At 40.2% G+C, this 25,941-nt stretch overlaps 2 protein-coding genes and 1 long non-coding RNA gene across 16 annotated transcripts; 2 read left to right on the plus strand and 1 right to left on the minus strand.

Moving 5' to 3' along the window:
- Positions 1–518: 518 nt before the first annotated feature.
- On the minus strand, positions 519–23,336 carry LOC124408461 (paired amphipathic helix protein Sin3b). Of its 8 annotated transcripts, none has more exons than XM_046885378.1 (17): positions 22,537–23,336; positions 14,184–14,497; positions 13,495–13,647; positions 13,068–13,396; positions 12,735–12,975; positions 12,381–12,638; positions 11,798–12,208; positions 11,235–11,683; positions 10,669–11,143; positions 10,340–10,586; positions 9,880–10,245; positions 9,623–9,783; positions 9,268–9,462; positions 8,585–8,881; positions 4,101–4,252; positions 3,813–4,023; positions 519–3,727 (listed from the first exon to the last, which is right to left on the minus strand). In XM_046885378.1, exons 2-17 carry the CDS (start codon positions 14,475–14,477, stop codon positions 3,476–3,478), a joined length of 4,491 nt encoding a protein of 1,496 aa, XP_046741334.1. In that variant the 5' UTR covers positions 14,478–14,497; positions 22,537–23,336; the 3' UTR covers positions 519–3,475. The 8 variants fall into 8 exon arrangements, with proteins under 8 accessions (XP_046741334.1, XP_046741335.1, XP_046741336.1 ...); XM_046885379.1 differs by having other exon boundaries at positions 9,614–9,783; positions 11,798–12,193; positions 22,537–23,334; XM_046885380.1 differs by having other exon boundaries at positions 8,654–8,881; positions 9,614–9,783; positions 22,537–23,334.
- Positions 18,513–25,839, plus strand: LOC124408471 (protein seele). Of its 7 annotated transcripts, none has more exons than XM_046885414.1 (5): positions 18,513–18,641; positions 24,392–24,488; positions 24,637–24,752; positions 25,023–25,229; positions 25,329–25,839. In XM_046885414.1, exons 1-5 carry the CDS (start codon positions 18,603–18,605, stop codon positions 25,500–25,502), a joined length of 633 nt encoding a protein of 210 aa, XP_046741370.1. In that variant the 5' UTR covers positions 18,513–18,602; the 3' UTR covers positions 25,503–25,839. The 7 variants fall into 7 exon arrangements, with proteins under 7 accessions (XP_046741370.1, XP_046741374.1, XP_046741368.1 ...); XM_046885418.1 differs by lacking the exon at positions 18,513–18,641 and adding an exon at positions 19,805–19,826; XM_046885412.1 differs by lacking the exon at positions 18,513–18,641 and adding an exon at positions 20,884–21,072.
- LOC124408476 lies at positions 18,648–19,172 on the plus strand. The gene is made up of 2 exons (XR_006929445.1): positions 18,648–18,857; positions 19,045–19,172. It is a non-coding gene; the product is annotated as an uncharacterized LOC124408476 (long non-coding RNA).
- Positions 25,840–25,941: the final 102 nt, after the last annotated feature.

The raw sequence follows: 25,941 nt of genomic DNA on the forward strand, positions 1-25,941 counted from the left end.
GGAGGAGCTCAGTTGACGGATCAGGCCGTACCTCTTAGCCAATCTGGAGCGAGTCAATTGAAACACCGAGAATGGGAAGAGCTTTGTTGTGTTGATATCGCGGGCTACGGCCTAATCCGTCAACAAAGCTCTTCCCATTCTCGGTGTTTCAATTGACTCGCTCCAGATTGGCTAAGAGGTACGGCCTGATCCGTCAACTGAGCTCCTCCCATTCTGAACGTTTTAACTGACTCACCCTGTATATTATAAATCACTAGTACGTTACTTACCTGAAGTTAATCCAGTGGTTGTTATAAGTAAAGAAATATAGATATCAACAGCCCTCTCTGTATTTGGATGAGAAAATATTTATCCACGGCATCCTGAAATTATTACCTAGATGATCCTGGTGACCACTTTACAACAATACGGTCTCCTCGATTGTTCGTTTTCATCAAATATTCCCTTTATAATTACCAACTATGTACTTGATATCGTTCTTTAACGAACATAATATTTGTTCAACAGATAAGACAGTATTATTCTTCAAAGTTTATTTATAATAATCATTTTGTGCGAAATACTATACTAGCATTAAATTATCTCGAATAATAAAATTATCCATAAATTTTTCAAAACGTCGGCATTCACTTAAGAGTAATAATTCACTGTTAAAATATATTAGTAACGACGATTTAGAGAGGGCGATAGTTAATACAATAACGTTACGTTCTGTTCATCAGAGGTAAGATATAATTATTTTACATTTGCTCCATTTTCAAACAAAAAAAAAAAGAGGAAAATGTTCATGTATACGTGTACACATATATACGAGGCATCCCACGCCAACTCGATAAATGACTTTCCCCCGTTATTTTTAATATCGTGCATAATTTTTTATGCGATTGTCCTAACTGTAGATAGCAATCCTAAATTATTTCAGAATTTTTTCTCCAACAGTTATTATAAATTTTTAAAGATCAAAACAGAATGCTATTTTTGAAAGTTTTGAAAAAATTCTCACAAATTCTTCGATCAAACACGATTATTTGGGGCCATATCCGAAAGTGGAAACTATTTTTTAAATATTTATGTAACTAATTTCAAAAAAATAAAAGATCCTGAATTAACTTCTTATTTTCATGGGTAATTATTCATTATTTTACATGTACAATCATCTGTTTAGTGCATAAAAATGAACAATTACCAATAAAAATACCAAATTAAGCAAATTTAAGAATTTCTTTTTTCAATCAGTCAAATATAAAAAAAGTTTCGACTTCCCGATTTGACCTGAACTGATCGTCTACATGTCCGCTTGGGGTATAAAAGTAAATTAGTATCAATAAAAATACTAAATGAAAGAAAATTCAGGAATTTTTATTTGTATGAAATCAGTCAAATAAGTATAAAAAATATGGTTTCCACTTCCGGTTTTGGCCTCAAACAATCGTCTTTGATCGAAAAATTTTTGAGAATTTTTTGCAAAAATTTCAAAAATGTGTTTTAATCGTTAAAATCTATAAAAAAGTAATGGTTGGAGAGAAGAATCTAAAATAATCCACGAGTGCTATTTAGGGTCAGGTCAATCGTATAAACAATTATAATCGAAATCAGAAATGGTGAGCAAAAATCGATTGTCGAGTTGGCATGGAAGACCTCATATACGTGTACACGCATAAAGGTATATATGTACGTACATATATTGAAAAGAGATCAGAAACCATATTGTCATCTTGTGAATAAAAAATGTTATTGCTTTAGATTCAAATGCCTATATTTCAGGTACTCGAGATAAAAACTTAAACGCACGTCCTTCAAAGTTGATCAAAAATTACTTTCAAGTAATAATGTTTGACTTCATTGATAAACAGGGTAGATTTGTATTTTACTTTCGCAAAACTATTAGAACTTTTCATTCAAAACTCTTGAATGTAATTCACGTTGGATTTCAGAATTGCTACTCAGATAAATGCAAATTTAATTTAATAGCACCTCGATTACAATTCTTTGAGACAACTGTTTCTTACTTGTTACAGCAGCGTGTATAGAGAACTAAAAGCTCAGAGAATTTTATATCCCACCTTCAATGTACAGTGTACTATTAAAATTGACAGCATCAGAAATTTTGGTCCGTAGAATTCGAGTTACCATCCTACAGCTCATTTTATTCTCAATATATCAAAGCACACTAGTCACCCTAAGCATCTTTTTATCATCGTCCTCAGAAGATTTAGGATGTTTATATAGTTATAAAATACTAAATATGAAAGATTTGTACAGATCATAAAATTAAATTCACCATCACACTCATTTTATTATACACATAGTAATCATAGAAGAGTCAACCATCCTTTTAAAGGATCCAGCTTCCGTGCTTTCAATCATACGGATACCTTTCAATTGGTTACAACCCAGATTTGATCTTTAAAATGTCTCCGGAGTTCCCTCTGTGTACGTGTGCTTGGAGATCGAAGGGAAATATCAGACCATTCGTTTTTCATTTAATACGAATTTTGATAATAACCTGTTCAGATATTATCATATGCGGTGTACGCATAATATATTGTGTCATATAACTTACTATTTCCCACTGATTTATGAAAGATTCGGTATACAGATACGATCGGAAATGATGCGGAGAAAGAATCAAGAAGATATACTATTAAAAAATGAAATAAAAGATTAATTTTTAAACATTGAATCAGTGATATGAGTTAGGTTTGATGCAAGTCACAACTAGAGCCTTGTTTTAAATAACGGATGCGAAAACTGCGTACCTAAAATTTAATTAAAAAATATCTTGATAATCAGAGTGATGCTATTATTCATTCAATATTTATATATTAAAAGTTGATGGTTTTCAATGTTTCACTTGATCATCACAGGTCAATTATTTACAGGCCATATTAACTATCACTAATTCATATTGCCCTTGAAAAAATTACACGCGTCGTTGAAATCAGAGCTTAATTGTTTTGAGAATCGGTAGCTTCAATACTATGCGAAATTCATCACAACCTGTAAAAACTCCCAACTGACCTCCGGTATATACAATATTGTACGTTCTACCGTTTGTACAAGTCCCTCCATTATCCTTGATGCTTACTCTGTTATATACTTAAAAATATTATCAACCACCACGAGACAAGTTTGTCCATTTCACATGAATTTGTGTTATTGCCGTATCGGAACAGGATCAACTGACGGATCAAAAAAGATTTTGATAATCAGTTGGCTTTTTGTAGGTACCTTCTCGCCGACTGATGTCGCCAACATCACAACCATATCGAACCTCCGGTCTGTAGTTAAAATCGTGATTCACTTTGTAATGTGTGTGTGTGTGTGTATGTGTGTAAAAGTAAAACCTATCTTTCAAACTAAAAACACAACCTTAAGTTTTATATTCACAATGATTCACTGAGTTCACTTTCTTTCGTTAACTTCTTACACTCAAATTTGACATATTCACAAGAGGTAACAGGGGAAGTAGGGGCTACGCACACTGTTCCGTTGAGGAATCAGACTTCAATCGTTCGATTCGATATCGATTGTACTGGCGATAGGGAGAACGAGATTGATCGTTATCGGTAACTACTCGCGTCCTGTGGGGTATTAGATTTTCGTAACGACCCATTAGCCAGTCCTGGCACAAACGGTGCTGCGTATCTGCGACATTTTGCGTCGCCCACTTTGCAAGCCACTGATGAAACTTAGAGTTCAGGTGTTTCGTCACCGCCGGATGACACTGAAATTACAATGCAATTTTATACTAATTAAGGCATTCTGCAAAACTATTAGTCCAATTAAATTACCCAATATGAAAACCTTACCTGTCTAGCTCTCGTGAAGGAATTTGGCTTATAGAGGAAAGCCTCTTTGCTTGCAACATAGAGCATCCGGTAACTGTTCGGGTTAAATCTGCACTGCGTACTGTCGTTATTGATTATGTCACCAGTGTCGCTTGCCTCAGTTATTCTTAACGGTGCTGGCCGTTCCAAAAGTCCAGAAGATGTTTCAAGTGATTTGTCAGTAGATGTTATTCTAGGTAAAGTGTTTAGTATTTTTAATTCAATATATTTCCTTGCCATATTGTGGGATATACGCGTACGGAAACTTACTCTGGTGTTTTGTCAGAATGAACAGTATTCAATGATGGCGACCGAGCCATCCTCGATGCACGTTTTCGCCACTCTCTGACATTACGGTAGAGGAATACGGGCTTGCGACCTGCCAAACGCCTGTCAAATGAGCTCCAACCGCTTCCATCCATCTACAACAATCACAGTTTAATATTAACTTACTGTGAATCATTGGAATGATGTTGAATCTAATGGAGTATCTAGGAAGTTGAATTTTTTCAGGCTAATGTAGTGACATTTCATTCGTAAAAACTTTCAATTAGAGGTAAATTGTTCTGGCAAAAATAGTAGATTTTCACAACTTTTCGTTCGTTATTCAACCTGTCTAGGCAAATTAACAAAATTTTTTCTCTAACTTGCAGCTACACGAAAAATACGCACATGCACACGCATTCACGCACCAATAGTGGTTCTCGTCATAGATGGATTTTGTTCGATCTTTGAAACAAGTATCATCAAATACTTCTTCATTTTTGATGCATTAAAGCTTAGCTATTATATCATTTTTTTTAAATATATTAATATGTTATCTAAGCACTAACGAAGTCAATGTTCTTCTTTCTACAAATCTTTTTACAAACGACTGCTCAAGAGATTTTTTTTTATAAAACTGGACATAATTCATTATTCGAACTTGACGTATGAATTCTTCTGAATTAAAGTTAGAAAGAATTTTCACTTAGATGTCTGGTAATTAGATGTGATGCGTCAACTTCTTTTCAACTTTTGCAATCTTATTTGAAATCGAATTGAATTCGAATCTTAATTAAATTTGGCGATACTAGAAGATATGGGAGAAAGAGTTGTATGCATTTCTTAAATCAAGACTCAATGTAGTCATTGGAAAAAAAAATGCAAAACCAAAAAACGGAATATTAAGATCCCTACTCAGATTGCGGTACAAAAAGTGGAGAATCTTATCCAATTGAAAATTCGATGGTAAAGTGGTGAACACAGGATAAACATAATTTTCTTAAACGTAACAATGTAAAAATTATAATAAACCATTACAACGCTGCTAATGTAACTTAGGCATACTAATTAAAAAAATTTATCAACTCTCCTGCCAGATCCAATGATTTTTCAATAAAATAATCAACATTCATTGAATGTGGCACAAAGGTGTGTTAGAAAAGAGATATATTATTCTCTCTGTACGTTGGTTTTCCAAAAAAGATACGTACGTCAATCGATATGAACTGGTTTTGAATGAATAAAGCGGGGATAAAATGTATTAAGCCAAAATCAAATTGTTGAAGAATGACTCCGCTACGAAGAAAGACCTGAGATTGTGATAGAAAGCGAAAGGTAAGAACTCAAGATACCATTACATTTATAGCAATACAGTTTTTTTTAGAACTGGTGCCAAAAGTATGTCTGCTGATCAAGATAAGAAATTGGTAAACTTAAAAGTAGTAAGAAAGAAAGTAAAAAAACGTAATTTTTTTGGAGACAAACTGATAATTTAGTGGTACAAAAATGATAGACGATCATGTTTAAAAGCATTGTTCATGTATTTCAATATCTCTCTCTTCTATACAATATATATATATATATATATATATATATGAATATACATATATATAAATTTGATTTATATACATGTATATACACACACACTCCATATATAATTTATAGTTACAAAATATATATCTTATCATATGTTTCAAGATTAAAATTCATCATATAAAGGGTTTGGGAGATAAAAGTTGGGAAACAGAAAACGGGGGATGGGAGAGGGAATGACAAGGGAACTACATTCGCACTGATCTTACTGGACTCGAGTTGAAATTAAATTATGATGTTGCGGCGATCAAATCTTTGGTTACAACCGAGTAGTACGTATCCTACAAATGCGGATGTGCGATTCGACGAAGGGTCGCGTGCATAAGTGATGAAGACAAGTTGATTTTTAATTCTTCAAACTTATATTAAAAGATCGCTAGATTAAAATAATGCTAGTGGCATGTTAGATAATAAATATGGAGAAAATAGTCATCTGTATTTTCATATAATACGATGACAATTCTCTGATTGATATTCAGTCGATATGTGATCACAGGTATGACATCAGACCGCGAGAGAAGAGTGAGATTTTTTTAAAGATGTCAAAAATTTTCTGCACACACATTTGAGGAAGATGGTTTTGAACCAAAGTTTTGAATCAATAGCCGTTAACGAGTCAGCACATATAAGGTGGTCTAGTCGTTACAATGAAACCTTTAGGAAGCTCTCCGAGTTAGTAATACTATTCATGGGATGACGCGTGATGCGAAACCTGCAAGCTAGCGAATTCACTTCTTCGGCAAGATCTAATTCTGAAAGACGGTAGCCATGTTGCAGGATAACTGTCAGGGGACAAGTAGTGAATTTTAAATTAAAAATATACGAGATGAACCAGCGAAATCTCTCTACCTTAAAATTATCGCTACACATCACACAAAGCATGTGTTTCGCTTTCTTTTTTCTCCACAATTTCTATGAAAAGCTCCACTTAAGCATTAGAAAATCGAAAATTTTGTTTGCTTTCTGTAGTCCGGATTGGAATAGTAAAGAAATTTCGAAAAATCCAAGCTACGCTAGGGTTTTAGCCACTTAATTATTGGAGTCCAAATTTCGATGTTTCACAACATTTACAAAAATTTTCTGCTCACTTTCTTCTCTCACGCGCAATGTAAGAGAATTAAATTTTTGACTTATTATTTGTTTATTAGTTCTCGTAGTGAATAAATTAGTACAGTTCTTTAAATTCAAAGGCATCTCTATTAATTCCAAAAGGCTTCACCGATCTATCTCATGAGAGTGACAAGAATTACTTCACAAATTAACACTACTGCTATCTTAAATAACGTATCAAAATCTATGTACAATTTTTTTATGGTGCAATATTTACAATTTTTCTTAATTTCTTCGTTTTCCTTTTTTCTTTCCTTCAAAGATTTTGGACAAACGACGATAGTACTTTTTGGTCACCAGGCATCTTGCCATTAGGACGTCACTGGATTGTTATTATCATTATAATTATTATATGCTTTTCTCAGGATAATATTAAAAAAATTGTCTATCACAAATATTGTATACAAACATTTTTATACAACGAATAATAATTTATTGCAAAAGTGAAAGTTAGCTGTCAGCCCATTATTCACTCAAATGTCGTTGAAACGAATATCAAATCACCATACATGGGGTTGTGTGATTACTTATCGATTTTAGCACCCATAAGTGAGACGAGACACGTACACGGAGCCTACGAGATTTCATTTCAGACTATCATTTCCTTCACCATTTACGATTAAAATTAACCCTTTGAAAGCAACGGTTAGCATCATGTCATATCGCATATACATAAAAATCATACCGGGAAACTCACATTGCCACAAAGTTTTGAAAACAGTGTACCAAAGAATGATCCTGTCTCATACGACAAATTAGAAAACCAGTTACTCGAATATGAACAACGTTACGAAGTAATGATGTTATTTTTACATGAAACTCAAATGAAAATGAGAAACTTATGGTATTCGTTCACGATCGGTTTCGGTAATTTGACGTTGTACAAGTATTTTGGAAAATTTTATACTAAATCATCACTAATCGCAGTCTGTGGACACATTTGAAAAGAAAGAAAAGTCATTAGTTACGTACACAGGTACATTTTTAATATATTAGTGTCATTCATGTAGGAAGTTTTGCTATACCATCAATAATCCAATCGTGGTATACTTTTTGCACAAAAGAAACCATGGATATAAACGCCTTTGTTTGTATGCAGTTGTTGTCGACTCTGCTGCATTTCATTAGCTTAAACCAGTGGTATATAACGACAAATGCTACATTAAATCTATGATAATTACTGAACGGTATGTCATCGCCAGATTTAGCCAACGACATTCGGAACAATAGCAAACGCAGATTAAATTGCGAGTAAAATTGAAGATCCATCTTGCTAGGCAGCTATATTCAAGTGAATTAATTGAATTGTAACTACGAACTCCGTCTGAGCTATCGCAAGGGACATTGACAGTTCTTTCATTCTTTAGATTGTGCAAATCTTGTTCAAGTGTAGTGAGAATCAACTTTCGTATAGAAATAATGAAATTGATATATGTTTTCTGTATTTGACTGTAAAAATATGAAGACACATCGTGACGATAAGCTTGTTAGTGCGTTGTTAAGCTTACACCGAATGAAAATATGTGCCAATTTGAGTTTCGATCGTGCAAAAGTACCATGTGACTGAATTATCGTTGTACAGATATAATGTGCCGCTGTTTGAATGGCAATCCTGCATGTCGAAACGACAAACGACGAAGCCGAAGTTCCAGACGATACTTTGATTTGACTTGGATGAATATCGATCATCCTTCCCAGCAGTTTGACACAGAAATTATTCAGGGTGCCCGAATGAATGCAAACTACAATGTCAGCAATTTTTTATGATTATGGGTGTGGTCCTATACCTTCTTGTTAATATCAGCGTTCTTGCGCTTTCTGCCCCTGCCCCCCCTTCCTGCCTGGTCGCTACTCACAGGATGATTGGCTGCCGCGTCGTTGTCTACAGAGGCAGGAATGTCCTTTGGACTTGTCTGGCCAAGAGGAGCAGAGTACCTCTCCACGTAGGTCGACCATTTTTCCACCGAACTTATACCCTCTCTCTGCCGTTCCCTTTCGCTCTCTCTGTCCCTGCATCCGCCCTCCGCCGTATCTTCACTTTCAGTGTCTAGCAGCTCCATTGTTATTTTGCAGTCTTTTTTGTACTGCAATAAGTTAACAGAAACACGGTGACGACAATTAAAACCACATTCGGTTATAATTTTATATGAGCTTCATTTAATATTTGGGTGTACGCTGCGCTCCATGCACAACTCTTGGAGGTTCTAATACATTGTCAGATTTGAAATTACGGTACACCCTGACATGCTTTACGACCGTGAATTACATGTATTTCACACTTGCCACGATTTTAATCATATTGCAGATTTCATGTTGAAACGTATAGAGAAATTTTGTCATATCGATAGAGTAGCCTCAACTAGACCGTAATGATTGTAAGAGAGTTCTCGAAAAAAGGACCGGTGAATGAAACTTGAAATCAAATAACAGAATAAAATAAAGCAAATAAGCAAATCAAAAAACTACTTACAATATGTATTTTGAAACAATTCTCATCAGTCATAGCTCTCTCTGCTTTACGCTGGTAGGCAGTTTCTGCTCCTAGCCTCATGTAGGCTGTAGCACACAAACCACCCGCTCCGTTACTTTCCTTTGGCTGCCTTTGCTCTCGTTGGAACAATTCCATGCACTGCTGACACGTTGGATCGGAAACCAAATGCTGCAACTAAACCAATGAGAAATGGTTTTAAACATCGTAAAAATATTGTCGACATGAAAGATGCGAAAATTTCGTCATTCATTTTACGTGTATTGAATACTTGTGATGTGATATTGTTCAGTATTTAATTCAGTAATTAGAATTTATGTTAACGTACTTGTCTTACAGCATATGTGACCACCTTATCCAGGGTAAAAGCAATATACGCGTGGATCCCGAACATTTCACGTAGCGTATCTTCGTACGCCGTGCTTTCCATGTTGCCATCTAAAACATTCTTCACCATGTCCAAGAACGCTGGATAATAATCCTCTATTTCTATTTCATCTGCAGCAAAAGAGAAAAAAAAAAGGTTACATATGTACAAAATGTTCTGCTATTGATACAGATACAAATGTGCGGAAAATCGACGAGATTACACACTTTTTGGTTTTAATCTCAACGCAACGGCTGTGCTCTCCTTCCGTTGTTGTTTGTATCTAGATTCTTCTTCAGCCAAGGCTACCGCTCTTTCGTACATCTTTGTTAACCTCTCGCACAGAATTTGATGTAACCTCAGAAAAAGGTACCAGTTGTTACTGCCCATGAACAGGGTGTACGCCTCTTCGGGATCGGCGGATAAGGCATGGGAGGGAGGTTTTAGATCTGGATCAGTTTTCACGTGTGTGGAAGAAAAGTTGGGTGAAGCCGCTGCTTTGTTTCTACTTCCGTGAAGACCACCAGATGTTATCGTCAATGACGATATATGAGAGCTGCTACACGCAGGTGAGTCTATGTCCTCTTTGTCATCTGTAAATTTAAACATAAAATTTATGCAGACGAAACAATGGCGAGGGAGAGATGCTTTTAATTTCGTCGAGCTTAGATCAAAGACTGAACTTACCATCTTCGTCGCGTTCGTCGTCGCTCAGTTCTTGTCGTGGATGAAAAAATAGGTCAGGGATAAAGTGCTTCAGAAGCAACTTTATCTGTTGCTTGTCTTCCTTGTGAATAGCTGTCTGTCTCTTCACGTGATGAATTAGGAGATTGGCTGCGTCGTCGAGTACGGATTTGTCTTTATACGCCAGCACCATATGCGGACCACCTCCCCCTTGTCCCTCTGCATTACTGTCGTCTGCTTGCTCATGCCTCTGTTAAATTTCAAAATTTATCAGGTGAAGCAGTATAGCGTTGGTGTCAAGACATGTAGAATTCTGGAACAATTGACCTTACCTCGTCGTAAAGTGTTTCAATTTCATTGAAGAGACTTTTCGACCTGAGCGCCTTGACGTCATTTTGTTTGAAATTTATACACTGGTGATCCAAGGATTTCAAATAGTACTTTTCGTTTTGTTCTCTCCATATTTTATTGAACCCTTTTTGCGCTTCTCTCCATTCCTCCTCCTTGCTTTTAAGCCTCCTAAGGACGACCGGCACCGCAACGACAGGATTTTTCTTCAACCCGTCTATAATGTCCGCAGCCTTGTCACCGTATATCCTCCTTAGAGCTCTCTGGTGTATTGTCGGTGAACAGCCTCCCAGACAATCATCTAATCTGAATTTTTGTATCTCCTCTGAGCTCATTCTATTCATTTTCTTGTGCACACCTTCCAGGACTCGAATCGTCGCTGCGTTTGTTTCTATAACACCGTCCAGCTCGAACCGTTCGTCTTCACAGCGGTATATGAACTCTTCGTATTGCGTTTTCCTACAGAATTGACAATTTCATAAAGTATGCTCATATTTGAAACGGATAATTAAAATAAAATTGTGTTTCGGTGTAGTAACTTCTTTCTCACCTTGAAGTAACAAAGGTACTGTCCTCAGACCATGTTGGGAAAGATACCCACGTATCGTTTAGCACCTCTTTACATAGTTGCGTCCTACCGGTACATTTAGGCTGAACGTACGATTTAGGTAACGCACAATAGGATGCACCGAGCCGTTTGCAGGTGGAGTAATCTATTTCCATAGCCAAATCTCCTTGGGGACGGTCTTGGTGACTTCTGACGACATTGTTAGGAAGCGTTTCGACGTTCAAACCACCGGTTGTAGCGGACATAGAACTTGAGGAGTCTGGAGAGTGACCCAAGAAATCTTTGAACCATCGCAAAAGTTCTGGGAACCTGCCCAAGAATGGTGTTACCAATTGTATGAGTTCTGTCTTGGATACGATTTCTTGATTGAACAGAACCAAACAGCGTAAGAAATTCTCATATACTTCTTGCGATCTCAGGGCCTTGCGCACCTGTGGAACAAATGACATTTTGTTTAGTTTTCAGTGTATCTCGATTCATCTCAATTGGTAGAGTCCAGCGGTAACCGAAATTAGTCTTTTGTTTCACTAAATAATCTAACTTACTTTATCGAAAAAGGCATAATCATTGAGGCTGCCATATTTTCCAGCATCGGCGAATGTGACATCTCTGAGCGTGGCCATTTTGTGCTTTTTTGATGGTGGCTGACCGTGTTGAGTGTGATGCGAATTCCCAGTGGATCCCGATGTTGAAAAGGACGGACTTCTTTTTAGCTGACCGGTACTATGGCCAAACTTCTGACCGCTATTCAAATCCCTGGTACCCACCCCTCTCTCCCTGTCCCTCTCTCTATGATCTCTGGTGTCTCGTTCTACTCCGCTCAAGCTTCCACTTTCTCTGTGTTCTCTAGGTATGTTCCCTGAACTGTTGTACAACGCTTTCAATCCTAGGGGTTTCTTAACGATCGCCGAATGATCGTTAACCGCCCCACCTTTGTTACTCTGGAACATAGCAGACTGGCACCAATTAGAATTAAATGATTTTTTTCTCTGCAAACTAAATGCACATCTTGTCGTGGCTTCATGTCAATCAAATGCACAGGGGAGACCATAACGAATAAACTGTATCAAATTTTCCAAATAAATTTAGACACAAAAATCTACCCTCAACTGACAAATAAACACTCACCAGGGCACTTTGTTGGTTCGTAGCATCAGGCAAAAATTGTCCAAACTCAGCAAGGAGATCTTCTTGATTTTCAAAAAGTTTAGCAACTTGACTGTAGACTTCTGCCTCCGTCAGATGTTTCCCACCTCCTCCTCCGACAGCTGCTCCTCCTCCGACTACTATATGACCGGATTCTTTCAAGTTACGCTGTTCCTTTTGATAGGTATGCAAAATCTCCAAAAATCGCTTATACTTTTCAGGCTGACCTTGGAATCGATTCTATAAAGAGGTACGCATGTATAAATTCAAGAAACCAACGACACATTTTCTCAACGTTTTTTCAAATAAATCAACGAATAATGATGATATTTCTACCTTAATCTTATTCACGTAATTGATAGCGTGATTAAATTCCACAGGTTGACTTTGTTGCGTCTGACCACTGTTCGGTGTACCATCTTGTGCCTGGCTCAAAGCCTGACTGACAGCAGCTTGCGCTTGTGCCGTACTTATGTGCGAATTGTTGTACGATTGGACCGGTGGTGACGACGGAGCATGAACAGTCAAGCTATTATTTGGAATGTTATTTCCAATGGCGTGGTGTATGCTGCCAGATCTGTAGGATATATAGAACGATACGCGAATGTCGAATGTCTGATGAGACGAAAATAAAAAATCATATCTATTCAAATAAAATGCTTTGCTCACCCTTGCATGATTTGTAGGACGGATGGAGCCTTGGCCGGCTGAGTAGGTGGACTGGCAATGGGTGGCGAACCAACATTGCCCGTGCAATGATGAGATAATGTTGGGGTATGCGTAGCAGTCGGACTAGGCATACTAACCGATACTTGGAAAGCGTATCCCTGTTCGTCGGCTTGCACCTCTATTTTATAACCAGGTGGTAAAAACGTATTGAAGCCAACTATGAGCTGGGGATGTCCCTTGAAAAGATTGCTGACCCTCTTAATAACACCTGGTGTGTCTATGCTCTGGGACTTGAACTCTTTCATGATATCCAAGAAATCATTGTACACCTAGCCAAGAAAGAATTACATTTATAAAAGTCCCATTCAATGACAACGTCACAAGGAGAATCATCTCAAAACTGTGTACATCTGACGATCTTTCTTACCTGTGGTTGGTTGTTGAACTTATATTTGACTTGATCAAGGTAATGCAAAGCGTCTTCGACCTTCAATCTTTGGAACTGTTGTGATCCCGCCCCTCCGCTCAAGCTGCTCCCTGGAGCTGTGGGTGTAGGCGGTGTCGTGCTACCAGAATGCACCTATAACACAGTTACAAAATATTCTACAAAAATCCAAAGACCGGATAGACTTGAATATACCGTTTCTAACGAGTTTTGCCACTTATCGCTTTGAGAAATATTTTTAAACCTCGATCTTTAGATCCCTTGTAAGTTGGAAAATATTTGTGTTATAAAGTAAACAATAAATACTTGTAGATGTGACGTGCTATGTGAAAAAAAATTCAACACATTAGTTATTAATAGCGTGTTACGCACATAGTTCAAGTGCCTCACTACAGTACTCAATTACCAATGCATTGCTACCGCTATCAATTACGTTTCAGGTATAATGATAACTGTTGGACTTGAAAAGAAAAAAAGGGAATACCGATTAGAATTACTAGGAGGAAAGATACAGATGTTTATGTCAATTGGTGCAAGTTGGATCATTCTGGAAGTACAATTGCATCAATGTACATGAATTTAAAAAGGACATTCTCGGTTCCGTTACAATGGCAATTATTTCCCTATATCTATTTCCTCCGCAGACTCCCAATTATTGAAACTATCTTTACCTTTACACTGGATGGGGCAGGAGTAGGCATTACTACGGCTACTGGGTATTGCTGTTGTGCCTGAACGGCGCCAAACTGGATGCTGCCTGGCATCTCCTTGGAAGTTATCGGTCTAATTGGCTGACCAGGCCCAACTCCGACGGCCAAACCACTGCTAGGACGGTAGTCTATGCTCTCTCCGACTTCTAACCCGCCCCCACCACCTATGCCACCTCCTCCTGTACCTCCCGATGAATGTTTCAACGCTGCTGCTGCTGCCGATGCTACCTCGTCCACCCCACGAGTACGTTTCATCTCAAATCACATTGGAAATGCTGGAACCAGAAGGGTGGGTAAACATTATTGTAAGTAATGCATATATTCTCTTAATGTGAAAGAGATGCTTATGGAAGTTGGGAGGAAAAAAAAAATGTGTCCACGTATATAAACAATGGCTAGAGAATGATAAAAGATTTCCTTTTACTTTTAATTCAGGAATATTCACCGCATACAAACGGATTAATTATTACAGCACTGGAATGACGCTACTCTCGTCTGGCAGGCGATGATGGGCCCGAAATTTGAGGTTATGTGCAACTTACGGAGAAACGTAAGGGAAAAAACAAAAAGACGTTGAAAGGAAGATACCGAAAAGAAGGATGCTCGTATAGTATCAGTAATGAAAGTGGTTTAAAAGCAAAACGATAAACGGGGGTGGCAGGCAAATATGGAAAATATTCGCGGGAGCGCGGGTACGAGCATCGGTGCCCTTCGGGGAGTCTTGAAAACTTAAAAGGTTAAAAATAGACTCGGGACTCGGTGGTGAAAACGCGGGCGTGTGTAGTCCAAGCTAAGTCATATGTTGGTTGCCATGGCGTGCCCGGCTATCTCTCCAGCGTCTCCAGGGGCCAGACCCGATATGACGGTTTACAAAATTACGCACCCTTCTCCTAGCATCACTTCTACCGGAATCACTGCGCCTCTATCATTAACTGCGATTTACCGACTCTTTTTAACGTACGTTTATCCCGAGTGACTAGTAAAAATCTCTCTCTCCGGCGTAATTTGATCATAATTCGAAACTCTACGTACTTTTCCCTCTTTAACCGTTCTTTAACCTGCAAATCGGTAACGTTTCGACACCGTTTCACATTTCACGACTGAGATCGACATGTTTTTAGAGAAGCTGCTAAATATTGTTTCATGCCCGACTCAAATCGTGAGCGAGCAGTAGGAGGTAGGCGTCATTTTGTTTTTTCAACTCCTTTGCAAGGCATCATTTTCGATCAACGTTCGGGGTGTTGTACAGCTGAAGAAATGTAAGAGAGAGGGAGAGAGAAAGAAAAGCAGAAGAACTTGACGTACGGAAATAAAACTGGTCTCGAAAAATCGGCGTGAAAAGTAACTTTGTATATTGAAAAAATGTACTCTCGTTCGCTACACGGTTGTGACTTAGATAACAGTGTTGTTGGCGATTCGAAGATAGACAAAAGGCTGAATAAAATAAAAACTCCGAGTTGCCTGCCAATAATCTAGTTGTAAACAACGAAACTCCAAGTTATTCTTTTAGCACTATTGTTACGCAATAATAAAGAGAAATACGTTACACATTTCACGTTGTTTCTCGCGTACAAACTGCAGGCTGCCTCTCCTCCCGGAGAGGAGGCCGGCCTCGTAATTTTCAACCACCTCCACTCGATTTTTCTTTAGAAAAGATGTAAAAAAAATTGAGGTAAAAACGATACTCCTACTTAAACACCCGATATTAAGTATCGTACCGAATTCCGATCAACGTTATCATCGTTTCCTTCAGTCACACGTTGTGAAACCGGTCACGAAAACCCAATAAAAACTTCATGAATGAAAGAAAAACAGTTTATTGGAACACAGAACGTGTAATATAAAACGAAAAATCGAATTAACAAAGAAACAACGATGCACTAAACATACGATCCCCACGTCTTGTGTGCTTTACGTATTCATACGCGGAACTTCGTACATGCGTATTCCAATTCAAACAAAAACTTTCACCTCCGGATATCATTTCACTCCAACGATACACATTTGCTAATAAAGCCGATTAGTTAATATATCTTATAAATATCCTGGAAATTTATGGAGGAAAAGGTATTCTCAACAAGGGACATTGTCACCGCTACGGGGGTACTCGAAGAACTATTGGATTTTGTATGGCAAACAAGGAACCGACGGGTAGTGCACGGCAAGCGGAGTGGGGGGGGACCGGGGGAAGGGGGAAGAGGGGGGGCGAACTCTGCAGGGGCGTAATTCGAAGGCACTTCGCTTCCCTCGTTCCCCTGCCGACCGGTCGCCACCGGCTGCTGTGGAAGAGATTCATTCGTTCCAACCAACGAGAGGAATATCGTTTCGCGTTCCGAGTTCTGCGTATTTTTAACGGTGGGTACATCGGAGCAACAAAGCGTCAATGTCTTCTAAAAGTGATCCAACTGTGTAAGCGCGTGACGAATGAGCGGAGTGAAGAAGTTCGATGAAAATTTAGACAATTTCTAGGGATAACGCGGAAGAGTTTATCAACGAGTTGAAAAAAAACATCACGGCACGATCGTTCGGATGGTAAATTTGTGTCGGCCTAATCGGAACACGGGACCTGAAAGGGATTTGTTGCCTCCCGTTTTTCACCTACGGACACGCCCCTGAAACTAGCAGCAACGACGGAGGCCGCCAAACGGCGCGCGCAGGTTAACGAAATACCGGAGCGACGGCCATCTTTATGCGGCCAACAGCTGTTCCCGGCAGCGAGCAAACTCCCCCCGGTTATCTGGGTCACGGGAAACTGCGCAACGCTCTCCGGATCTATCGGTAGGATGACTTATTCGGGTAAAATAGAGGGTCTACTGTCATCGAGATTGTGAAAAATGTTAAATAAAATCTTCGAGGTTGCCAAATACAAGTCCCTGAATCCCGTAAGAATTCGAAATTCGCAGCGATTTGTTCCAACTCGCGGAGCATATGCCGGCGCGTTTCATTGGCTCGCTTGAAAAGGACTCGACGCTCATTGGTTATGTGTTTCTCGACCCGGGAATGGACGGCAGGAGAAAACTCTCGGGCTGCTGCTGTCTGGTGGTCTGGCGGCAACGTAACAACGCCGTCGCCGTGATTCTATCCTCATGTTCGAGACGCGGGCGAGCAAAGCGGGGCCGACAACGACGACGACGACGACGACGACGACGACGCGTGTATTATCGAGTATACGTAATATGGAAGGTAATTCGCGTCACCCCCTGACCAACCTATCAGAGGACATAATCGAACACATATGCTCGTCGTTGCTCACGTTTGGCAGCGAGGGTGTGAGTGAATTAATCAATCCAGGCACATTTGAGCTCTTTTCGGACCTCCGTTAAAGATATGCCAAAAACCACCGGCATCAAATCGTAAACAATGATATAATCTCTATGTACACATGTCATAAATTTACACGTGCAAAGATTTTTGTATTTCTTACGTGATGCGTTCAATCTCTAAGCAATATATAATTCATATCCGATTGTCGTGTGGTAAACAAGAATAGCAGAAGGAAGCGTAACAAAAATTTTATCTACAGCATAGGCGAAGGCTCGGAAAAAATTAAAAACCCCGGGCGGGTATTCTGGTCACAAAATATTCACCAGAACGTATGTACATGCACATTTGTATGTCCATACATTGAATTGAAAAAATAAATGAACGTGAGAATAAATACTATAATCTGCCTTGGTCTTTCTTGACGAGCGAAAACATATGCAATTCTCTGAAAAATAATTTGTCAAATCGAAATACAACACCAGCAACAGCACCAGCAGCAAAAACAACGTTCTGTCGATCGATTGGGTATTAAATAACACGAATGAAAATAACGAGAATAAATTATTGAGAGCGTATAACGTAAACATCACGGTATGTTTCACAGTTTGAAAAATATCTTGCAATAAAGTAGAACCGCAGCTAGCAGCTAGCAGCAGTAAAGGATCAAGGTCAAAATTTAATCGCGATAAGCCGGATCTTCTTCACGTCGTATGGACATTCATTGATCCATAGTGTAAATGTTTTTACGTTTTTCCCTCCCGATCGAACGGTATCGTATCCATCCTGAAACTAGCGTAGTACGCGATCAAAGAATACCAGCGCAAAACACAGTAGGAGGTCGTCTATTCGACATAAGTGAACGAGAAGGAGCACTCAACTAAACTCAACGATACGTCAGCTACTTCCCAAGTGTAACAAAAATTTTTGCGAAAAGTACACGAAGAAAACGTATACACATAGGTATATTTGTGTGTAGAGAGAGGCATCGGAACTAGGGTTCGTGCGATATCTTACGATACAACTGCAACCTTGCGCTCTCTCGCCTCCATATGGACAGCCCCATACGGACAACGTTCGGACAAGCGCCTACGACCGAACTGGGCGAGAGGGACAAAAATGGACGAAGCATCATCGTCAGGTTGGGGGTGCATCACGGTAGTTCTCTCTAACTGGCTGCCTGTCCCTCGTCCGAGCAAGGCAGGCCCGACGCCGCGCCGCCAACCACCGCTTCCAACCAGGCTTGTTGTGTCACCTAGTCGACGCTGACGCCCGTCGCCACACCTCGAGCACGCCCTTTCGATTTTTACGTACATTTCGTGCAGCAGTCACACTATCGTCACCAAGGATTCCGTCGTTGTACCGGATATTTTGGTTATTCTCTCTTATTTCTTCGTTATTGTATCGTTCCGAGTACGGATGACGAGAGAGTGGGGAAAGAGAGAAAGAGAGAGGGTGGGGAGGGAGGGAGGGGGGGGGGGGGGGCTCGGTCCGCGCGTGGTAGTTATCTACCGCAAATATGCATGTAACCCGAGGTGTGTAAAAGCTGTATCATCGTCAGTTATTAGATATTGAGGTGGGGATGGAATACCGGGTGGGAGAGGTTGGTTTCGACAACTACTATTTTGCTGCTTTCTATCTGTGTAACGTATCAACAAGCCGAAGAAGGTGGAAAGAACAAGGAGAAATGAGAAAAAAGAAGAAGACGACGAAGAAGAAGAAGCCCCGAAGTCGGTCTTATTTTGGCCGCTAACGAAAAAATGTGACAACGCAGCCGCGTCGCGTCGTTGTGCGTCGCGCGAGTCCAGTCAGAGGCAGAAGCAGAGGCAGAGAGGCAGAGGTGAGCCTTCGACCGTGCGCGCGCGGCTCTCCCGATAATCAGAAATACAGCGTTGCCGCGAGCCCGCGTTCGTCGCATATATATACGTATGTTTCTATTGCTGCTCGAGAGCGAAATATCCCCCACCGCTGATCCTTTAGCCCCTCGCCGTTGCCAGGGCCGTACCCGGCGACGAAATATACGCGTGGCGTCGACTTTTTCATTTCATTTAATTTTATTGCGGGTCAATTTGTGTACAGGTCAAAATAAAAATGCCAGAAATTTTTACTCGTTTTACGTTCCAGAAGCTGCAGGGAAGGGCTGAAAGGATGCTCCCTAGTTTTTCGTGGATAGAAGAAAATATACGCCACTGGTCGAAAGATGTACGTAAAGCCGTACCGTATTGGCCCGGATTTGAGAGAGGAGTCCGCGGATTGGCGGCCGAATGATCAAGTCCACACACGCGGGATAAGGGACCCGAGCAGATATGTCACCAGCTTTAGCACTGGGTAACGTTTATCTTGGTATTACATATTCATACTCGTATTGCGAGTAAGTTTAAAAATTAGTCTCGGCATACCCACAAATTGGACGAAGTAAAATTTTCTAATTGAATTCATTGGATTTTCAAAGTTATTAGCAAAAGTTTAAAAGATACACAAAACGAGTATAAGCTGTGCGAGGTTACGTTCCATAAATTTCCTGTATCGTAGTTTTGTATGGCATTCCATTATTTTTTTCGGAATTACTTTTTAAAAGTTTTTGCATTGAAGCTAGCAAATGACACAGCAAAGTATAGTGCGCTTATCCGTAATGGATCTCCGTAAATCCACAACTTTTCTTTCGGGTTTCCCGCTTTGTCAAGAGCCTTCTTTTATCGCAGGCTTCAAAGTCGGAGGAAATCTTTGAACTGACGAACGTAAATATGTGACTAATCAAGCGCCATAACGGAACACAGTTAATTTGCAATTATTTCGTGAATAAATTGATGGCATCGGCGTATCGATATTCCCAGCTACCACCGTTTGTGTATGGTAATTCGTCACAATTACACTGTAATTGATGTTCGTTCTACCAGAGGATCTGATTCACGTAAAAGTAAATACCTATATCATACTTATGGATACATGACAACGTTTCTTCGTTTGTTCAATTACACATTTACAGATTCCAAATCCTGTCAACAATAAGCAGTAAATGCCTAGAAATGGGCAGAAGTAAAAATTTCCTCGAAGAAAATACTCGCAACGTCGAAGAGTCCGTGTTCCCGCGCTTTGTACGGCCACACGATGCGGCAGTTGGTAAGGGACATGGGAACGGAGAGAAAATTTTTAGTATCCACGGCCCTGAGGAGTCAGTCTTTTTAGTGGACAGAAAGCCGTTCTAAGGCACACGCATGAGAATATGACAAAATAGTTCCTCCCCCACGCATCATACTCTCGTTCCGTATGAGGTCCTGCATCGAGTGTACGTACATACATACCCACGATCAATCTTCTAGTATCCTTCGACTCAAAGCTTTGGATTTTCTACCGCGAATTACTGTGACCGAGTGCGCACGCGCGTTTATGTGTCTGAAGCTGATTCAGGCTGCCGATGAACTACCTACTTGGCCTGTCAAATCACGCGTACCTGTGTGCAATAGCAACAGCAGCAGCAGCAGTAGCTTTCTTCGTAGTTAGTGTTGTGCAAGTTCTCAATAAATATTCGTTGAATTTGATGTCGGAAAATTTCTCTTTCGGGAATTCGCATCGTTGGAATTTCAACGCGGTAATAAATGAATCGCGAATTATACATTGGAGTATAATAACTGCTGGATAGACGGAAATGTGCGCACGTATATTTTCCCATTGTTTCCTCATGATTCTTCGCATTTTCCGCGCAAACACAACGACGACGACGATGTACGCAGCACGAGACACGAGAGCCACCGCTATTATACGGCGGTGTGTGCACCGGAATCGATATTTGAAGCGTGCGTTCGGTTTCTGCGTGGCTGGTTGGTCGCTTCTCTCACATTCGCGCATCCCGCGGTCCTACGCGAAACGCGCGGGCGAGCCAAACGATGGGCACTAGCTCTGAACAAAAACGAAAATCGTACGAAGAACAAATACGTTCGGGAATTAATTCGGTTCTCTACACACTTACACAGCTCATTCCGTACGTACGCAATGCGGATGTAATGCGTTGCAGTTACCGATGTTGATTACAGGAGATTAATCATCGCACGCAGGCAGACAGCCGGCCGCAAGGATACAACATGATAAAGATAGTATCTATATGAAAAAACAACCGATATCAACATGACAGTCCGTAGGACACACGTTTGTCATCGTCATTCAACTATTTTCACGCAAAATCACATCGTACAGATCATACTTTAGATACTTTTTCGTTAAATTTAAACGACGAACCCTACATCCCGTACAAGAGTCGTGTTCCACTACGTTGCGATTGTTAAAACTCCGATAGGCGATGTTCCGTTCTGATTTTTCTGAAATATCTGTAATCACCTGTCAAACTGTGGCGTTCGTACGCGTTAGTTACTCCCTCGAGTGAAACTATTTAACGACAGAATACGGCAAGAGGTAAATTTCGATTAGTAAAATGGGTGAAAAATCCGGCGGATTTATTAATCGAACGGTTATATTTCGAACGAGACTCCCGCGGATCCGAATGTTTTCTTCTCTCCATAACGCGGCTGCGGCTGCGACGATGCCAAGCGTTCCCGCTACTGCACGCGAAGCTTACGAGTCTGTAGGTTCTCGGCTAGCTGGTCATACTATACGAATATGCCTTCTGCTTGCCTCTGGCTTAATCGTAAGAAAGTGGACAAACGGTAGGCCGTGATTTTCATACATCAACGAAAATATGCAAGTCGGTGCGGCGAGGAACGGGAATATCGAAATGCAGACGGCGTACGATCCCCGAGGAAGTTTTTTAACTGGTAATTGAAGAATACGTTAGTTTTGCCATATGACGTAGTAACGCAACACGGGACATTATGTCACTCCGCCCGGCCCCCCAAACAATATTTCTGTCACGGCGGTGGTACGCGACACGCAGTTTTTTTTCATCTTCCCTCAGATTTGCCAGAATATTTTGTACATTCGATGCTCACGATTGCCTAGTTTTGTTGCGGCGTCAGTAAATTTTCAAGGGTGAATTGCATACGTGGGGGGAGGGGAGGTTCTCTTTTTTCAAATCAGTGACGATGACCACAATCTTACATACCTGACAGCCGCTTGAATTTCACTTTAATTTCAATCAGAGCGTATAAAACTGCACTTCCCGTTGACGTCGACACTTGGAAATATTCACCAATAAAATAGCGATTATTATTATTGTTCTTGTGTGATGAATCTTGACACATCTTACGGGTAAACTGGTCCGCTCATGCAGGTGACCGATTGAAGACTGTCGGGTCAGCCGCGAATACGGCCGAACTCAAACGAGCCCGGAGGGGTGATGGGCTTGTCCATCCGACAACACTTTGACGATTTATCAAACGGATAAGCCGGGGCTGGTCTCGGACCGAGCCAGGATCACATTTTCACTGTTATTTCACCTAATAACCGCTGGAGTTTGACTCGCGTCAGCCGCGTCGTACCTAAACTACGAATCGACTCTGCGGCGTCACTGACGATCACCCCCATTGCGCGAGCTAATGGACTCGTCCGTACTTGGCAACTGTTTTCCCTCGGCTCGAAGCTGCATTTTCATGCTGCTCGACGCCCGCGGCTCGCTCCGAGCTCGCTTCCGATTGGTCGACGAGTTCGAGCGACGTTTGCGCGCCAATTACAAAATCCGATATCTCCGACATACATGGCGTGGCTAACCTCTTCTTCCTTTCTAGCCAGCTTTCGTCTCTCAACTGACGATTAATACCGAGGACCAACTGTTGATGGTATAGCGATATTGCATTATTTTTTTTTCAAATTCATGATGAAATCGCTGCGAACCCCGTTCACCCGTAAATAAAACGTGCGTACGTGCGGCCACGCGTGTCGTTCCGTTACGCAAGACGATCGGATCTGATCTACTGAAAACGAAGTGCGCGCGAGCCTATTTTTTTTTCTTCCTCTCAACCGTGTATATGGGTATGGATGTACCATTAAAAGTCGTCACTCGCGTTTTTGTTTTCTTTATCAGCGATTTCAAATCACTAAAAAATTTTATTACCGGTTAGAACATTATTTTGACCTACCGATTTTTATCAATATCGCTACTTATTCGACACCTACCGATCAATTCCATTTCTAGCACGCATTAAGTAATTACTGCGATTTAAATTTATTATATCTCGATGCCGACGATTTCTATAAGTTGCCTCGTCTAGCTGGCACGATGATACAAAGTGAAACGTGACCGACCAGTCGCTACAAAAACACGCGTGCGCGCGGTGTTGGGGAGAATTTTCTTTCAAAAGTCGAACACCACTACGACCTGCAGCTAACTGACAAGTGGTAAAATATCGAACAAACATCTCAATCCCTGTAATATCCGCGTAAATTACTACAACCCAACACCCGATAGATGCACACCAAAGCCGAATGTGAAAGTTGAAAGCTGTGATCGTTCATCAACGGAGTATGTAAAATTTGTCGGTCTAAGTTTGACAACTGTAACAACAATGAAACTTTGATTAGATGTTTCATTTCCTTTCTTTTTCTGTCGCCACTCGACCTCTCGACACAGGAAACTATCGCTATTCATTGGACGGTAGTTGCGAGTCGGGCATTACTAGTCGACCAATCGGAATTGAGAGCGTGTAGCGAAGCGGCAACGGGCGATGAGATTACACGTGTCGTGCGTACGCGAGATGATCAAGGTAGTTTAAAGCAGGCTTCCTCTGCGGATTAGCCGCAGTTTAACGGGTAGGCTCTTCGCGTGAATTTGCCAGGTAATTCGGGTTGCCCTGCTTCGATAGAATTTACAGGAAACTAGTTTGAATATAAATATCAAGATATACTAGCTGATACTAGGATTTATTCAAGGTTAACAGTGAAGGGGCCTGACCATCTCGTCTTGTCGCTTTGTGTACTTGTTGATATTGTTCTTAATATCATTATTTACTCTACTGTTGCAGACGATGATGTTCCTGACGATAATAGCAGTACTGTGCCTAGGTATCGGAACTTTTACCCAGGGTCAGCAAATTGACAGCAAACAGTTAAAATGTTTAGGTAAGGAAAAAACTAAAATTTTTGTTCGAAAGGATAGAAATTAGTTTTCAATAACTGTTGTGAAAACATTGATCATCAGAAGAGTAGCTAAAACAATATCAACGGTCCTAGATGAGATCTTGATCTATTAATAATTATTTGCCTATAGTTTGCAGAACTACCATAGATGAGCTGGAAGCGGAAATAGCTAAAATCGACCCATCGGTTTCCATTGATGTTGGTAACTACCGACTGGACGCAAATGGAAATGTAAAACAGAAGTCTGTACGTAAATATGTGGGCTCTTACCGTTTTTCCATGTGTCTCGATTTCATAAATTTGATTGATCCGAGATGAGTAGAAGGATTATGGTAGCCTGGTATCGATAGAAATATAGCTAATTAGCTCAGCTGTCAACTGTCACCTATGATAACTGATACCAAATTGATAAGATATCCTGATTATTACCTGTGATCTGAATTTTCTTTGCCTGATTATATTGCTGATACGCTTTGATTGATAAATTTTTTTATCCAATGTATTATTTTTCAACAGATTCCTCTCGCCAGATCCGAGGTGCACATTTCTGACATGCTTGATAGTATATGCACCAAACTTGATGATTATGTCAGAGCTACATACAAATCAACAGGTCAACTCACGCTTCTCAGAATAATGGACCCTAGCGGAGGAATGAATCCTGACATCAGCAAAGTGGACATTGTTCAAGACGGAGATTTGAACAAGAGCCTTAAGTTTTATGTAAGCAGAGAAGACTTATACTTTACTGTAACAAACTATCATCGGCCCAAGTTGTGTGTTTTACCTTGATTTAAACCTGTTTCGTTATTTCTTCTTCAGTGTGAAGGCATCGTTGATGAGTTTGAAGATGATATAGTCCAACTGTTCAGCAAGGGAACTAAGGACATCGATGTCAAGGTCTGTACAGATGTGGCAAACTTCTGCTCGGACACGGTATCTGATGATGATGAATTCACGGAGGATTACGATTTCTCAGAGAGGGATGAATTGTGATGAAAAACGAGAAACGGACGTTGGTGAAGAAAGTTTATAGCAGTTTTATAAATTTTATAAATGTTAGACAAATTCGTTCTGCAGCTTCGTTTCCAACTGCGTAATTATGTTTAACTCGGTTTTTTGAAAAATGTGAAGTTGTGAGAACTAGAAACGAGTCTCTTCTCTCAAAATTACTCACCATGTATTTACTAACTTGTTTTCGAGGTTAGCCACGAATTTCTATAGACTGTCTGCTTGAACTGATATTCGTACATGCATTTGCCTGCTGTTACAGCTGTAAATAAATCAGCTCCTCATGGCAACGATTGTTGCCCTGGTGTAATTTCGCGCCAAACTATTATATACAATTGTATACAGCATCTCGTTGATACCTCAGTACGATATTTCAGTAGGCATTGAAGTTTTGTACGATAAAACGAATTTAGTTCACACGAAT

This window comes from Diprion similis, chromosome 8, assembly GCF_021155765.1.
Source record: "Diprion similis isolate iyDipSimi1 chromosome 8, iyDipSimi1.1, whole genome shotgun sequence".
NCBI lineage: Eukaryota > Metazoa > Arthropoda > Insecta > Hymenoptera > Diprionidae > Diprion > Diprion similis.

What these genes read in the sequence shown, in the direction of transcription:
- LOC124408461 (XM_046885375.1), bottom strand. Translation starts at nt 14,477, where the DNA reads ATGAAACGTACTCGTGGGGTGGACGAGGTAGCATCGGCAGCAGCAGCA. An exon ending in CGAACCAACAAAGTGCCCTG is followed by an intron (nt 12,209 to 12,380) that starts GTGAGTGTTTAT and finishes AATTGGTGCCAG; the next exon opens with TCTGCTATGTTCCAGAGTAA. An exon ending in TCACATATGCTGTAAGACAA is followed by an intron (nt 9,463 to 9,613) that starts GTACGTTAACAT and finishes TCATTGGTTTAG; the next exon opens with TTGCAGCATTTGGTTTCCGA.
- LOC124408471 (XM_046885412.1), top strand. Translation starts at nt 20,899, where the DNA reads ATGAACTACCTACTTGGCCTGTCAAATCACGCGTACCTGTGTGCAATA. An exon ending in CAAACAGTTAAAATGTTTAG is followed by an intron (nt 24,489 to 24,636) that starts GTAAGGAAAAAA and finishes ATTTGCCTATAG; the next exon opens with TTTGCAGAACTACCATAGAT. An exon ending in ACAAGAGCCTTAAGTTTTAT is followed by an intron (nt 25,230 to 25,328) that starts GTAAGCAGAGAA and finishes TTTCTTCTTCAG; the next exon opens with TGTGAAGGCATCGTTGATGA.